The 15,491-nt window shown below is 40.7% G+C and overlaps 1 protein-coding gene across 7 annotated transcripts in view; it reads left to right on the forward strand.

Moving 5' to 3' along the window:
• DNAJC16 (DnaJ heat shock protein family (Hsp40) member C16) overlaps positions 1-15,491 on the forward strand; it is a 36,314-nt gene that overhangs the window by 6,675 nt on the left and 14,148 nt on the right. For 4 of the 7 annotated variants that reach the window (XM_088790159.1, XM_088790157.1, XM_088790160.1 and 1 more), the window contains 4 exons: positions 794-1,133; positions 10,876-11,060; positions 12,860-12,964; positions 13,715-13,873. In XM_088790159.1, the coding sequence (XP_088646285.1) occupies positions 794-1,133; positions 10,876-11,060; positions 12,860-12,964; positions 13,715-13,873 (789 nt within the window). Of the gene's footprint in view, positions 1-793; positions 1,134-9,009; positions 9,228-9,287; positions 9,459-9,536; positions 10,775-10,875; positions 11,061-12,859; positions 12,965-13,714; positions 13,874-15,491 lie in introns of those variants that run through there. The other 3 variants (XM_088790163.1, XM_088790162.1, XM_088790161.1) reach the window with 3 other exon arrangements.

Genomic DNA, 15,491 nt, shown 5'->3' on the forward strand with positions numbered 1-15,491 from the left:
ATTGGAATTTTAGAATTACCCTGAATGTATGTTTCTATTGCTTTTCCTTTTTAAAAACTTGTGTTACATGCTCACTTTGGCAGCACATATCTAGAAACTTAAATAACTATAGACCAATTTGCCTGTATTTATTAAAGTGACACAAGGTTACAAATACATTTAAACACAAGATTTTCAACTATTTTCCAACATGTCAGCTAAAGTAGGTTGATCGTAAAGACTCGTACAAGATAAGTCCACGGCAGCCTGATTTATGTGGGGTAATGTGCTTCAACAGACAGAGCTTAGTGTCTAGAACGACACATCATCCTAAAACAGGTTCTCAAGTTTTAGACTTCAAAGTTGTTTCTAAGTTAAAACAAAGCTACGTGCAAGACACTGAACTCAATTCTGCTGTTACTTTTTGATATTCACAGATTTTCATATTCTGGTTTGAATTCTTCCAACTTAAAGGGTGTGACCTAGTCAGTTTTCTTGTGGTTGAATCCTAGTGATGAACATTATGTTAAGTTTTATTCGTTTTACTGAGGTGTTTAGTATTGTGACAGCTCAAAATCTTTAAATCCAAGATGAACGTGAGTATCTCAACAACTGAAGTAATTTGGTCTTGAAATACTCAGTGTTTCTATGGGAAGAAGAGTTTCCTGGTATGTTGAGTGACTGCATTTAGAATATCTAATCGTGTCAGATCTTTACATTTATTTTCTTATGTCTTCTAAGCTGCTTACAGGAAAGTTCTTTGAGTAAACCTTTTTTTGTTCTTTAATTTCTTATTTTTTTTCTTTCCCTGTAGATTCTTTCCAATGAAGAAAAGAGATCAAATTATGATCACTATGGAGATGCTGGAGAGAACCAGGGCTACCAGAAGCAGCAACAGCAGCGAGAGTATCGCTTCCGCCATTTCCATGAAAATTTTTATTTTGATGAATCTTTTTTTCACTTCCCTTTTAATTCTGAGAGGCGGGACTCGATGGATGAAAAGTATTTATTGCACTTTTCACATTATGTGAACGAAGTGGTTCCAGATAGCTTCAAGAAACCCTACCTCATTAAGATCACCTCAGATTGGTGCTTTAGCTGTATCCATATCGAGCCTGTTTGGAAAGAAGTAGTTCAAGAACTGGAAGAATTGGGTAAGATAATTTTATTCATTGGAAGATGTTTATATAAGAGAAGGTAACTTTTAAATCTTGAATTTTATGGGGTATTGGGGAGAAGGAACAGTGCGGTTTCTCTTCACAAGCTCACAGTGACTGCTGTTTTCCAAGGGTACATTTTCACAGAAGGGAAATGTATCAGCCACTTTCATTTTGCATTACTAATTTGAAGCTTTTTCTGTTTAGCCTCCCAACACCTATTTGGGAGCCTACTACGTAGGGGAAGCTTAAATTTATTGGTGAACAAAGCAGCCCTCAAGCATCAGTTTTAAGGCTGGGAGGATTTGCAGATTATTCTTTTTTTTTTTTTTAATTTATTGGGGTGACAATTGTTAGTAAAATTACATAGATTTCAGGTGTACAATTCTGTATTACATCATCTATAAATCCCATTGTGTGTTCACCACCCAGAGTCAGTTCTCCTTCCATCACCATATATTTGATCCCCCTTACCCTCATCTCCCACCCCCCCACCCCTTACCCTCTGGTAACCACTAAACTATTGTCTGTGTCTATGAGTTTTTGTTTCTCATTTGTTTGTCTTGTTCTTTTGTTGTTTCTGGTTTACATACCACATATCAGTGAAATCATATGGTTCTTTGCTTTTTCTGTCTGACTTATTTCGCTTAGCATTGTACTCTCAAGATCCATCCATGTTGTCACAAATGTTCCTATATCATCTTTTCTTACTGCCGAATAGTATTCCATTGTGTATATATACCACAACTTCTTTATCCATTCATCTATCGAAGGACATTTTGGTTGTTTACATGTCTTGGCCACCGTAAACAAAGCTGCAATGAACATTGGAGCTCACGTGTCTTTATGTATAAATGTTTTCCGATTTTTGGGTAGATTATTCTTACAGTACTTACGATTTCACTCTGTGGATTAATTTGCTAGGGCTGCCATAAGAAAATATCACATAAGCAGCAGAAATTGATTTCCTCACAGTTGTCGAGAAGTCCAAGATCGAGGTGTCGGCAGGTTGGTTTCTTCTGAGGTCTCTCCCCTTGGCTTGTAGATGGTCCTCTTCTCCCTGTGTGTTCACATGGTCGTCTCTCTATGTGCACATGTGTCTGGTGTCTCACTCTCTCTTTCTGTGTCCTAAACTCTTCTTATAAAGACACCAATCATATTGGATTAGGGCCCACCCTAACGACCCCATTTTAACTTAATTACCTCTTTAAAAGCCCTGTCTCCAAATACAGTCACATTCTGAAGTTCAGGGGCTTAGGCTTCAACAGATGAATTTAGAGGGCGGGGACAGAATTCAACCCATAATGGTCAATGGGTCATTCAACCCATTCTTGATTATGGATTAGCCTTGTCTTTGTTTACAGTTACCATTTAGTGCCAAGCAGATTTTAGTGATCCAGGGAAGATACTTATAACTCTTAAAAGTTGGAATTACTGAAGTGTGTGTGTGTGTGTGTGTGTGTGTGTGTGTGTGTTACAGGCATTAGCAGACCTATTTTTGAGTAAAAAGGGACAGACTCAATCATAGCAGCTGAGGGACCGGGAGGTCTCTGGAGAGAGCGTACCACTAAAAACCATCAGTTCATTTATTCTAAAACAGACATTTCAACCTGTTGTTCAGAAGCACCCAGGTACTCAGATTTGCCAAAATGCTTTCCTGAGACTGAATAAAGAAGATCTTGGAAAGTGAAAGAACCTGTTTGGCACAATGTCTGACATGTGGCAGGCAGTCAGTAGATGCTTGCTGATGGTGCAGGATGAGTGAATGAGCGGGTAAGATCAAGTAGGAGTCACTGATTGACCAGCTCCTTCATCACAAAGCTTAACTGCAATATACCATTCTAGGTGGTATATTGGAAACTATTTAACGTCCCTAGTCTAGGAGCTGACATTAAAAGCCAACAGCAGAACATAAAGATTAAACCATTGCATAATTCAGGACAATAATGCATTTACACCAAAGTGCAACATTATATTTCAAGCCTTCCAAGCAAGCATACATGATGTGAGATTATGTTATGACCACGTGCTTTGGAGTCAGATAGACCAGAGTTCAAATCTCAGCTCTGTCATTTACTGTCTTTGTGTCCATAGAGAAATTACTTACCCCAGGTTTCTTCATCTCTAAAATGGGTGTAATACTGTCAGACCAACAGGATTGTTACGAATATTAAATGAGAAAAGTTTTTATTAAGGACCTTATACATATTAAGCACTTAATAAATGAACAGAGAATTTCTGATTGATTGAGTTTTCTGGTTTACCAAACTAATTTATTTTTTTTAAAGATTTTATTGGGGAAGGGGAACAGGACTTTATTGGGGAACAGTGTGTACTTCCAGGACTTTTTTCTAAGTCAAGTTGTTGTCCTTTCAATCTTAGTTGTGGAGGGTACCCTTCAGCTTCAGGTTGTTGTCCTTTCAGTCTTAGTTGTGGAGGGTGCAGCTCAGCTCCAGGTCCAGTTGCTGTTGCTAGTTGCAGGGGTGCAGCCCACCATCCCTTGTGGGAGTGGAACTGGCAACCTTGTGGTTGAGAGGACGCGCTCCAACCAACTGAGCCATCCGGGAGCTCAGCGGCAGCTCAGCTCAAGGTGCTGTGTTCAATCTTAGTTGCAGGGGGCACTGCCCACCATCCCTTGCGGGATTCGAGGAATCGAACTGGCAACCTTGTGGTTGAGAGCCCACTGGCCCAAGTGGGAATCAAACCGGCAGCCTTTAGAGTTAGGAGCATGGAGCTCTAACCGCCTGAGCCACTGGGCCCCAAACTAAAATTTTTGAAAGCACCTATTCTATAAACTCATTTGAAAATTCTTAAATGTACTAGTCAACTTTCTTCAAGTCACTCACAAGCAAGCACCAGCTTTTAACTTATTTTCAGCTGAGTCTTGAAAGGTGATTAGCAGTTGGCTGGGCAGGAAAGGGGAAGGAACACCACAGGCAGAGGGCGCAGTGCAGGCCAGGAACCGGATTTTCAGGAGAGCCAGCAGCAGGTGTAGGTGAGAGAAGCTGAAGCAGAAGAGCATGCTGAGAGCCAGGTAGTAAGAAGCCTTAAATTCCATGCTAAGGATGCTTGGCTTTATTTTATAGTATATAATAAAGCCAGGGAAAGTTTTTACATCGAAGAGTGATCTAATTAGATCTACGCTAACGGTTAAAGCTATGTGAAGAACAAATTAAAGGTGAGGATGGAGGCTGGGAGGTTACCAGCCCTGGCAAGACAGCGACCACTGGCCTCAACTGGGGCAGTCGAAATAGAGAGAGGTAGACAAGTGTCAGGTCTTTTGTGGGTAGGATCGTGGCGGCCTGGAGGGACCTGGCTCCTGGAGACCATTTGAATGTGAGAAATGAGAAAAAAGAAGGTGAGGGGCGGTCACGATGGACTCTGCATTCTGACTCAGGCTACTGGATGGGCAGGGAAAAATGGAATAATTGAATTTGGGGAGAAGTGGTTCTCAATAGTAACTACAGTTTAGACATACTGAATATGATGATGTGAAAATAATACAAGAAAAATAATAGCTTATATTTGTTGAGAGTTTACCATATGCTAAGCACTATTATAAATATCAACTCATATTAGACAACCCTTTGAGGCAGGCGCTATTGTCATCCCTTCTACAGATTCTTAGCTCCCTGTTGACCTTGTCAAAGTCCCACAGTTGGTGCTGGGATTTGAACCCATGTAGTGTGGCTCTATAGTCCATATACTGAACCCGATGCTGTGCTGCCTTTCAGGTCCATAAATCTTTGATGACTATCTTTCCATTTTTTTTGGTTCATAATCCTAATGAGTCAGGACTCAAAATGACAAGGATGGAAGGAGCTGGATTTAGATCCATAGAAGTAATATTGATTAGTCTGTTCCCCTGCTCCACAAACCTCCTCCCAGCCCCACCCTTTGGAACATCCAGATTAGTTGAAGATGCCTGATAGTCAGGTTCCGCTTGATTACAGTTGGGCGACATTGAGATGAGATCATTACAACATTCGTGGCCGTGCCCTGTCCACATGAAGCAGCCCTACCCTTTAAGACAAATACTGCAGAAAATGTTTCTATTCTGAGTTGACAGAATGAGCAGACATTCTTAAAGATCAGCTGAGTGGTCTGGGGAGGCTTGGACGTTCTCTCAGAATAACATAAAATGCCCGAATTGCCACGCATGAACGAACTAGAACAGTTCTACCCCGAGGAGAAATGGTGCTATTTAGGGGGAATCTACAGTCATGCAGTGCGGTAATAACTAGTGTGCAAAAGCATCAGCATTTAGAGAAGGCCGTGCTGTGGAGGAGGGCCCACAAACAGTCAGCACTGCCCCTGACCTTGAGGACCGTACCATTTAGTTGAAGAGCAGATACGTACCCCGAGAATTCACACCAGCCTCACATGTGCAAGTTCAGGACACTATAGTCAGTAGAGGATGATTAGGAATTCATTCCATGTTCTCATTTAAAACTTTTTCCTTGATGACCTAGTACTATGTTAGACACTACATATGTTCTAGTAATAATAATAGTTTTTATGGAGAATTTCATTTGTTTTTCATTGTGCTAAATGCTTTGTATGGATTATCTTACCCCCAAAGCAATCCAATGAGGGAGGGACTGTTGTTATCCCTATTTTACAGATGAGCAAACTGAGGCCCAGGAAGGTTAAGGAACTAATAGAGGTCACACTGTCCATAAGCAGCAGTGTTGGGCTATGGACCCCGGAATCGAACTCCAGATTCACTCTTTGAACCACTGTGCTGCACTGCTTCAGAAATAAGTCAGACTTGGTCCTTGTACCCAGGACACCAAAATGAGAGACACACCTGAATCATCACAGCACACACAATGCAGGCAGAGCTACCAGGGTGGGGAGGAGGTTCGTGTCTTGAAATCAAAACTCATTTTAGGGAAACCCAATTTAAATAATCATGCAGTGATTATTCACCATGCCTTCTTATTTAAAAAGAAGGAGTAATGCCTCTCTTTCAAGGAATTGCTAAATATCTAACAAATTCATACTGTCTAGGTAAAGGGTCTACCTAGAAATTGGTAAAAAAAGAAAAAAAAAACCTGCTTTAGCTCCATGTCCTTGATTTTGTTTTATTTCACATTATTTTGCATCTCAGTAGTTTGCTTCTTAACAGGGTGTATTTAGCCAGATTTGAGAATGGCATGTTCTTCCATTGGGCTCCCTTAAGGCATATGTGAAAACTGAAAGAAAAATGAATGTGTGTGTGCTACAGAGGGGAAAAAGGGTTCCCCTACACATTTTGGAGTGTGTAATGAAAGCAAATAGAATTTGGCACCTCAAAACAGAGTCATGACTCAGAGATGTTTAGTACTATACAGAAAGAAGACCCTCTTACAACCTAAAAAAAGAATTTTAAAAGTATTTTTGATTCCCCTGGATCGGCACCTTAGCCAGAAACATCAATAACGCCTATAAAAATCTAATAATGTTTCTGAAATAGGTCACATGTGCTTTGCCTCTTTTAAAGTTTCAACCCCAGTTCGTTTGGATTCTGGGTTATGCGGAATCAAGATAAGAATACCTAAACAGTCTCACTCGCTGTTGGCCCAGCCGAGCTCCCTCTGTGAATCCTGAAGTTTGGAGTGTAGAGAATTTGAAGGCAGAGGAAGAGACAATGGAAAGTGTTGTTCACTGTGACTCAGCGACCCTAAGTCACCACCCGTCATTATGGTCATTTTCCAGCCTGAGTCCCAGGGAGAAAAGAGTGCCTTACTCGGCTTTCACAGCTTGGAGGGCGGCTGTGGAGGGCTTCGGTCTGGACTTTAAATGACTTTTGGAATCCTTATTATGCTCTTAAATACCTTCCCAGGAGGAAAAATACCACCAATGGAGACAGCGGATATTTATCATTCTTTATTCTATTCTAATCCTTATGATAGTTAATCTATAGGGGAGAAGTAAAATTCCTCCAGAGTTTAGAAATGGGACTATAATAGTTAGTCTTAGTCCTTTGTAGAAATGATCCAAGAAAATAGCCTTTATAGATTGGAAACGCTGACTATAATGAAGGTGATGTGTGTAATTCCAAGGACTCAAAAGTAATTTTAAGTCAAAGAAATGAAACCTAATCACTTGTATTCTATTTTCACTGGAAAAAAGCTATATTGATGGGAGAATAGGACAGGTGGGGAAAGGACAACCTAAAGATGGAGGGTTTGGCATTGTTTATCTCACTCTGTACAAGGAAGAGGCAGAGTCTGTTGGAGGATAAAATCCCACTCACAGAAGAGACAGTCTCAGCCTCAGACTTCACATGGTCTGGATGACGTCATAATAATAGTAGTTATAATTCATTAGGCACCTACTCTATCCCAGGTTCCGGGTTAGGTTCTTTTTTATACTGTCATTGAATCCTCAAGAGCTTATCTCTCTTTTACAACTAAAGAAACAGACGCTCAGAGAGGTTAAATGACTTATCTAAAGTTACACAGCTAATGGGTAGCAGAGCTGGGCTTTCAATCTGGATCTGACTTTGAATACTTCATTTATTTGTTTAAGAAAACAGTGAGTGCCTACTAAGTGCCAAGAACTGTTCTAGATATCAGGAATACAGTAGTGAGCAAAGTAGCCCAAAATCCCTGCATTCGTTGAGTTTATATTCTAGTGAGTGGACACAAACAAACAAACAAAATATGCAGTCTGTCAGATGGTGACACAGCATGATAAAGCAGGGTGGTACTGGGGACTGCTGGGCTGACTGGTTGCTGTATTAAACTGGGCAGACGAGGAAGGTCTTCCTTAGAAGGCGGCCCGGCCCACAGGAGGTGAGACAGTGTTTCAGGGATACCTGGGGGAAGAGAAGGAGCAGCAGGTGCAGAGATCTCTTCAATTCTCCTTTGCTCTCCAAAGGCTGCCTGTATCCCGCATCCTGACTTCAGGCCCGTCAGCCACCTTTCCGATGACTCATTCGGTCCTTGTGTGTCCCAAAATCTGGTAGCGGGCACCCTGAATGACACCTTTACTAGAAAGGCGTGCTCCGCAGGCTCGGGTAGTAAATTGGCATCTGGTCTGTGCAGCAGTCCCTGGGAAGGTCCTTCAGGGTGAGGCGGTCGCTAAGAAATGGATCCCTCCAGTGTTCAGAACCTGGGCTGGAGGAGGTCGATGGAGAGGGGGGGATGCCGGCTTCGCACTCAGATGGGCCTGGGTTCACATCTTGGCTCCACCACATACTGACTGTGATGCCAGCTTCTCTCAGCACCAGTGTCCTCATCCATGGAAAGTACAATACTCACACTCAGGTGTTTGCGAGTATGAAAAGTGCTAGTATCTGGGAAGTTCTGGGTGCGCTGCCTAACTTAGAGGGGCTTAAGGCCCCGGGGCTGGTGCTGTGTGGCCGCTTGCCCTCCCTTGGTGATGTCTCTTCTGGCTTTGCATAAAACCACGTCTCTCCGTGTATACTCTTGTTCTTGCTTCTGCCTACATAATTCTTACGTGTACTTGGATTTATTGGCCTTGTTCCATTTTATTGTTAACTCCTATGAGTGATATAATAGTGCACCAGACTTGGCCCTAAAACATCCAGTTTAGATTCTTGTTCTACAATGTTATTAGCTCGACAAAGTGGGATAAATCCCTTAATTTCTCTGAATCTCTTTCTTTACCTGTAAAGTGAGGGAAGGGGATTATGTGATGTCTAGGCTTCCTCCTTTCCTGCCCTTGAGATACTCCAGGGGTCACACCTGCAGATAGATTTGTTTAGTCTACTCAGCAGTTTTAAAAGTAGTAAGTTTGTGACCCCTGCCATTTACTCAGCAATTCCATTTTTGGAATTTAATTAGGAAAGAAGCACACAAATGTACAAAGATGTATATGCAAAGATGTACAAGAATGCCCATCAAAATATTCTCTATAACAGTGAAAGCCAAAAGCAACTTCAGTGTGCAAAACGAAAGAATTGGATAAATCGAGTGATGGCCCAGTTTCAGTGAGCTCCGCCTGCATGCCAAGTTCTGTTCCGGTGTTTGGGATGCATCAGTGAACTAAACAGAGATCCCTGCCTTGCATTTTAGAAGGGGAAGACAGACAATAAAAAAACCGACAGGAAAACAAAAGTGGGTGATATGTCAGAAGATGGTAAGTTCTATGAAAAAAGGGAAAGTGAGTGGGTTGAGGGGGTTCCTGAGGGGAGAGGGAGCTTTGAAAGCGGGAGCCGGGAGTCTCCTCGAGAACAACTTGCAGATGGTGAGTCAGTCAGCTATGCAGATGTCATACGCACTCCAGGCAGGAAAGCCAGCGCCAAGGCCCCGAGGCAGGAACATGCCAGCATGTTTAAAAAAGAGCAAAGATGCTGGGGGCTGGAGCGAGGTGAGTGTGAGGAGGGACCAGAGAGGAAAGAGGTGGGGGGCAGGAGGGGAACCAAGGGCCAAATACAAATGGGACTGGCCTTTGTGAAGATGGAGGCTTTTATTCTGAGAGAAACGGGGAGTCTTGGCAGGGTTTGGGCAGAGGAGTGATACGCGTATGACCCATGCTTATGTCTTAGAAGGGACAGTCTGGCTACTGTGTTGACAATAGATTGTGGGGAGACAAGGAGAGACGATGACCATTTAGGAGGAGTTGCAGCAACACAAGGAAGAGAGATGATGACTCAGACGAGTTTGCAAGGAAAATGGAGAAAAATCGTCAAATTCCTGGCATAATTTGAAGACAGAACCCACAGGACTTGGTGACAGATTGGCTGTGGGCTGTGAGAGACAAGAGAAGTCAAAGATGACTCAAGATTTTCAGCCTAAGTAATGGGGAGGAGGGAGCTGCCATCCATGAAATGGTGAAGGCCTGGGAGGGAATAGTTTGAGGGAGGAGATCACGAGTTCGATTTTAGAAATGTTGACTTCCAATTACAGAGAATATTTGGATGGGCATTATGGTACATCTTGGTATACACATCGTTGTGCGCTTGTGTGATCCTTTCCTAATGAAGTTCCAAATGTTAAGCTTGAGAAGTCTGTTAGACATGCAAGAGAAAAATGTATATTTACTTACTATTAATATTTAATGTACCTCCAGTATTTAGCAGAGTAACTGAATAACCAAATACATTGGTTGAGTGAAAGAACAAGAAAAGTTATTCAAGTATTACATGAAATAAGTATCAGATGCTCCCATTGTATTGTGTGCCTGCGTGCGTGTATTTGTGTGCAGACACACATATATTTGTATAAGAAAAGGTATAAACAGATAGATGCCAAAGTAGCAGCAGTACTTATATGGGATATGGCTTTTGAGTGATTTTAACTTAATTTCTTTCTCCTTTTGAGAATCTGTATTTTCTAGTATCTTCATAAAATGATTTCTAGAAAAACGAGACATGCTCTGGAGAGTGAGAAGACTATGACTCATATCGATAAATCATTTTTTCCAACCATTACTGAGTTGTTGAACCCTTGGATTATTTACATATTTCTTCTTTATGAGTAGGAACACTAAACATATTGTTCTCTTTTCTTTTGAAGTATTTCATGGTCTACTCCCAAAATTAGAAACAACAGATAAAGAGATAGAAAGATTTGTAGCTCTTCTTAAATATTGCCAGATTGCTCTGCAGAAAAACTGAAACTGGATTTAGAATTCCAGCAGTGAAAGAATGTTAGACAGTCTGCTAGAAAAGATAGCCCCTCCTAGTAAGTCGGAATTTCAATTTCACACCAAAAAATTGCTTAGCAACATTGCTTCAACTGCCAGGGGCACAAAAAGGCTTCATGGAGGTCTCCATACTTTTCAGGTGTGGGAATCGGCGTGGTTCATGCTGGGTATGAGAGGCGCCTGGCTCATCACCTGGGAGCACACAGCACACCCTCTATCCTAGGAATCATAAATGGGAAAATCTCCTTCTTCCACAACGCCGTTGTCCGTGAGAATCTACGGCAGTTTGTAGAGAGTCTTCTTCCAGGGAACTTGGTGGAGAAAGTAAGTACCTGGCTGAGAAGTAGAGGTGCCTGGGACTGCTAACTGCCCTCTCTGTGGTCATCTCAGACCTGAGTTTCATTTCAAGCAGGGCAAGACACATATTAATTAATTAATTACTCAAACTAAATCATTTCAGTGAAGCCTGTCAGAGACTGAAAATTGAAACAGATGAATTTGAGAGACTGAAAGAATTCCTCCCTGTTAATAACCACTGTGAAGATTTTCACTGTCATAGGAATCTGAGCCTAAAATGACAGTGACTTATTTTCTAAACAACAAAAAAAATCAGACCACAGCATAGGATAAAGGGCTTCTTTCCGACTCATGAATTTGTTCATTTAAAGATACTTCTCCTATGAGTATTCAAATTATATCTGATTATATATTTAATGATCCTATCTATAGAAAACACCAGATTCCATGAAATCAAATATTATTTTTGGAACTTTCAAGACTTAGTGATGCAATAGTATGAATAAATTTTATAAACAAAAGGTTGAGCTAAAGAAGCCAGGTACAAACAGTTAACACTAGTTTATGATTTTTATATTTAAGAAGCATTTTTTTCTTAAGTTAGGGATCAGAGAAACTAGAACAGGATTCTGGTTTGCATTCAATGATTTATTCCTTTAACAATACCAAGGAGACTGAACATAGCAGACATTGCCATTGTATTCCTACATGTACCATATTCACAGACTGTCCTGCCAGGATCATTGTCCACAGAATATTTGTTGGGATTAGCCTGAAAGGAAATTGTCAGAGAGCATTGTAGGCTCGTAAAACAATGACAGGTTGTCCTGCTAGGTCCTCAAACCTTTATGTAATAGCTGTTCTGTGCCAGGCACTGTGGTAAGTGTTGAGGACACTTTCCAAGGAGCTCCCAGTCTAGTGGGTGATTATTTCCATCCGATGTGTTAAGAGCCTGTCCTAAAGAGTTGAGAAAGGCTTCCTGGCGGAAATGAGCCCTATACTGAATTCACCAGGTGAGGAGAGAGAAGTAGGGAGTGAGCGCCAGACCAGCAGAGGTCTGGGACACGAGACAGTCCACTTTGTATGAGGTAGTCATTAGTGAGTGGGAGAGGACCAGATGAGAGCGGTTAACAGGAAAGCCCGCTGTGGGGGCCTCAGAGGGCCTCACGCCCCTTTAAGGAATTCGGGCCTTGGCTTGCAGGTGATGGAGCCGTTGAAGGGGGTTGAGCAATGCGGTGAGATGATCAGGTTGAGGTTTTATGTAGATCACTTTGGAAGCAGAGTGGAAAGATACTTTTTTGAATTACTATAGAAAAATTTCTAGATAGAAATTTTATTATGCATGTTTTTAATTTGTTCCCTCAGTAAGATTATTTTAAGTCATAAACAGGGAAACACTAAAGTAGCAATTCAGATGGCAATAAATGAAATTATATAATGTATAGATGGGGTGGGCCCACTTATTTTTATTTAAGCCATTTTGAACAGCAATTGTATTATCTTCTGCATTACATTAAGGTTAGTAAGTGTGGTCTATAATTAAGCAAGAACCAACTTTGAAACCTCAATTTTTTAATAATATGGTCAGTAATTGTTTTAGAAAAGATTATGATTTCAGTCCGTAAGAGTTAGAACACATGAAAATACGAGATCAATATCTGTTCTTTAAGTAATTTTAGTCAAATGAAGACAAAAGATTAGTTATCTGGATTTCTTATTTTTACAAAATATTTTATACATATTTGATTTTATTTATCTATTGGCTGGATTATAATACAGCTGTTGAAAAGTAAATATTGAAACTAACATCCTCTTTTCAATTTAAGGTTACAAATAAAAATTATGTCAGATTCCTCTCTGGCTGGCAGCAGGAGAATAAACCACACGTCCTTCTGTTTGATCAAATGCCTGTTGTACCACTGCTATACAAGGTACTTTATGTGCCGGGGTAATGTTTCCTCTTATTTTGGTGGAAAGAACTTGTACTCTGATTGTCCTTTCTGTAACTAGAAGCTTATCTCATGAGAAATGTTTGAAGACCACACATTTGCCTGAACCGCCATACACTGAGCACCCACTAGTGCTATTGTTATGCTAGTGCTTTCCATACACATAATATCATTTCATCTTTTGAAGAGCCCAATGATATAGATATTATCCCTATTTTATAGACCAAGATACTGAAGCTTAGAGTAATTGTATAACCGACTAAGGTCTCCGTACAGTATGGGGAATATTGATTCCCTTGAAGCCTGTCTGACTCCAGACCTGCCCTCTGAATGACACCCTATTCTACATAGCACACCTCTGGTTGTCACTGTGACATGAGACCCGAGAGGGAAGTGTCCTGCTTGACCCTTGGCACGGCACTGCCATCCTACATAATTGGGGTACAGGTAATTCCTCCAATACTCCATGTCTCCGACCCAGTACAGATCTCAGTAAGATGCATATTTTGCTCTAGCTGAAAAAAAAGAATTAGTTGTGTTCAGCTTTGTTGACACAGTGTTCGTGCATGGAACACCATAGAATTCCGACAAGTGTACAGAGGTCTGTAGCGGCCCAGGCGAGCTGTACAGTAGCATCATCCCCACCCACTGATGTGAGCTGGTCCCTCCTGATTGGTCATTTAGACGCCGTGCTGTCAATCTCATTTCTGCCTGTCTGTTGTGCCCTAACAGCTGACTGCGTTTGCGCACAAAGACTACTTGTCATTCGGGTACGTCTGTGTCGGCGTGAGAGGAGCGGAAGAGATGACGAGGCAGTACAACGTCAATGTCTATGCCCCCGCCATCTTGGTCTTTAAAGAACACGTGAATAAGCCTGCAGATGTCATCCAGGTACGTGAGAGTCGCCTGGTCTCAAGAGCACGCTCACATTTTATCTCGGGCCTTCATATACATACTAAACAGCAAAACTGAACAAAGCCGGCGAGGAGGAGAAACTAGTAGTTAATTTCTTCCTTCAGGGGCACACAATTTAAAAACAAGTTTGGTTTTCATCTGATTTGATACTATTTTGCTTAAAAAATAATCTTTTGACAGAAAGTAGAATGGTGGTTGCCAAGGGGTGGGGGAGGAGGGAAAAAGCAGTTAGTGTTTAATGGGTGTGTTTTCAGTTTGGGAAGATGAAAATGTTCGGGGAGATGGATGGTGGTGATGGTTGCAGAACAACGGGAATGTACTTAATGCCACAGAATTATACACTTGAAAATGGTTAAAATAGTAGATTTCATGTTATGTATATTTTACCACAAAAATAAAATAATAAATAGTAATAACTTTTTACCTATAAAGTACTCCTGTTGGAAAATCAATAACGTTATTCTAAAATAAATTACAAAAAAATTTTTTGGTTAATTATAAAACAATAGTAAAAAAGGAATTTAAAAACCATAAACTAACTCAGATAGCATATAGTGAATATCTGATCTTAAGATAGGAAAGGGCTAAAGTCATTGGGAAAGCATTGTTGAAAAATCTTAATAACTTGGTTATAAGTTTTAAATTTTTATATAAATACTTTAAAATTTAAAGTTAAACAATAAGCTGGGGGACTCTTTACAGCCAATATAAAAAAGTTGATACCTTTAATTTCAAAAGAGCTTCTTTTAGAGTGATGAAAATGTTTTGGAACTAGGTAGAGGTGATGGTTACATGACATGGTGAATATATGCAGTGCTGCTGAGTTGTACACTTTAAAATGGTTTATTTTAAATTATGTAAATTTCACCTAAAAAAATTTTAAATAAACCTCCCCCCCCCCCAAGATGGGCTAAGAATATGAACAAAATTCTGAGAAGAGATTCAAGTGACTAATAAACACTTTTAAAAATTAAATCTCACTAATAATCAGAGAAAAGCAAATTTAACATTTTCTTCTCCCATTATATTGTTAAAGATTTTCAAAGTAAAAACACTCAGCAGTGTTGAAGGTATAGAGAAACAGGCATTCTTTTTTTTTTTTTTTAACTTGCTGGAGGAAGCTTCAAAAGTTTTCCAAAAAGCGATTGGGTGATAACTGCCTGGATTCATACAGCAAGAGTACTTCTAAGTACCTGATAGTATGTGCCAGACACTGCTCAGCGTGCCAGGATCCACCCCGAACAAAACCAACAGACCTCACCACCCTGTGTTCTAGTGGGGAAGTGAGACACTCAGCGTAACGTACTATTGGGGTATGTTACACAGTGATAAGTGCAAAGGAGGAAAATGAAGTGGGAAAGAGGAATGTGGAAGATTGGGTGAAAAGGTTCACGTTTTTAAGGTAAAGTGGCCAAGAAGGACCTCATTAAGATGACGCTTGAGTAGAGACCTGAGGGAGATGAGATTACCTTTTAGGAATCTGTCCTCAGGGAAGAGGAACTCAGACAAAGAACTACACACAGAGATGTTAAGTATCATTCATAATAGCCAAAATGAAGGGAAATATAAATATTCCAGCAGTGGGATAATTGTC

This window comes from Rhinolophus sinicus, chromosome 14 (assembly GCF_057876585.1).
Source record: "Rhinolophus sinicus isolate RSI-liver-muscle chromosome 14, RSI-T2T, whole genome shotgun sequence".
Classification (NCBI taxonomy): domain Eukaryota; kingdom Metazoa; phylum Chordata; class Mammalia; order Chiroptera; family Rhinolophidae; genus Rhinolophus; species Rhinolophus sinicus.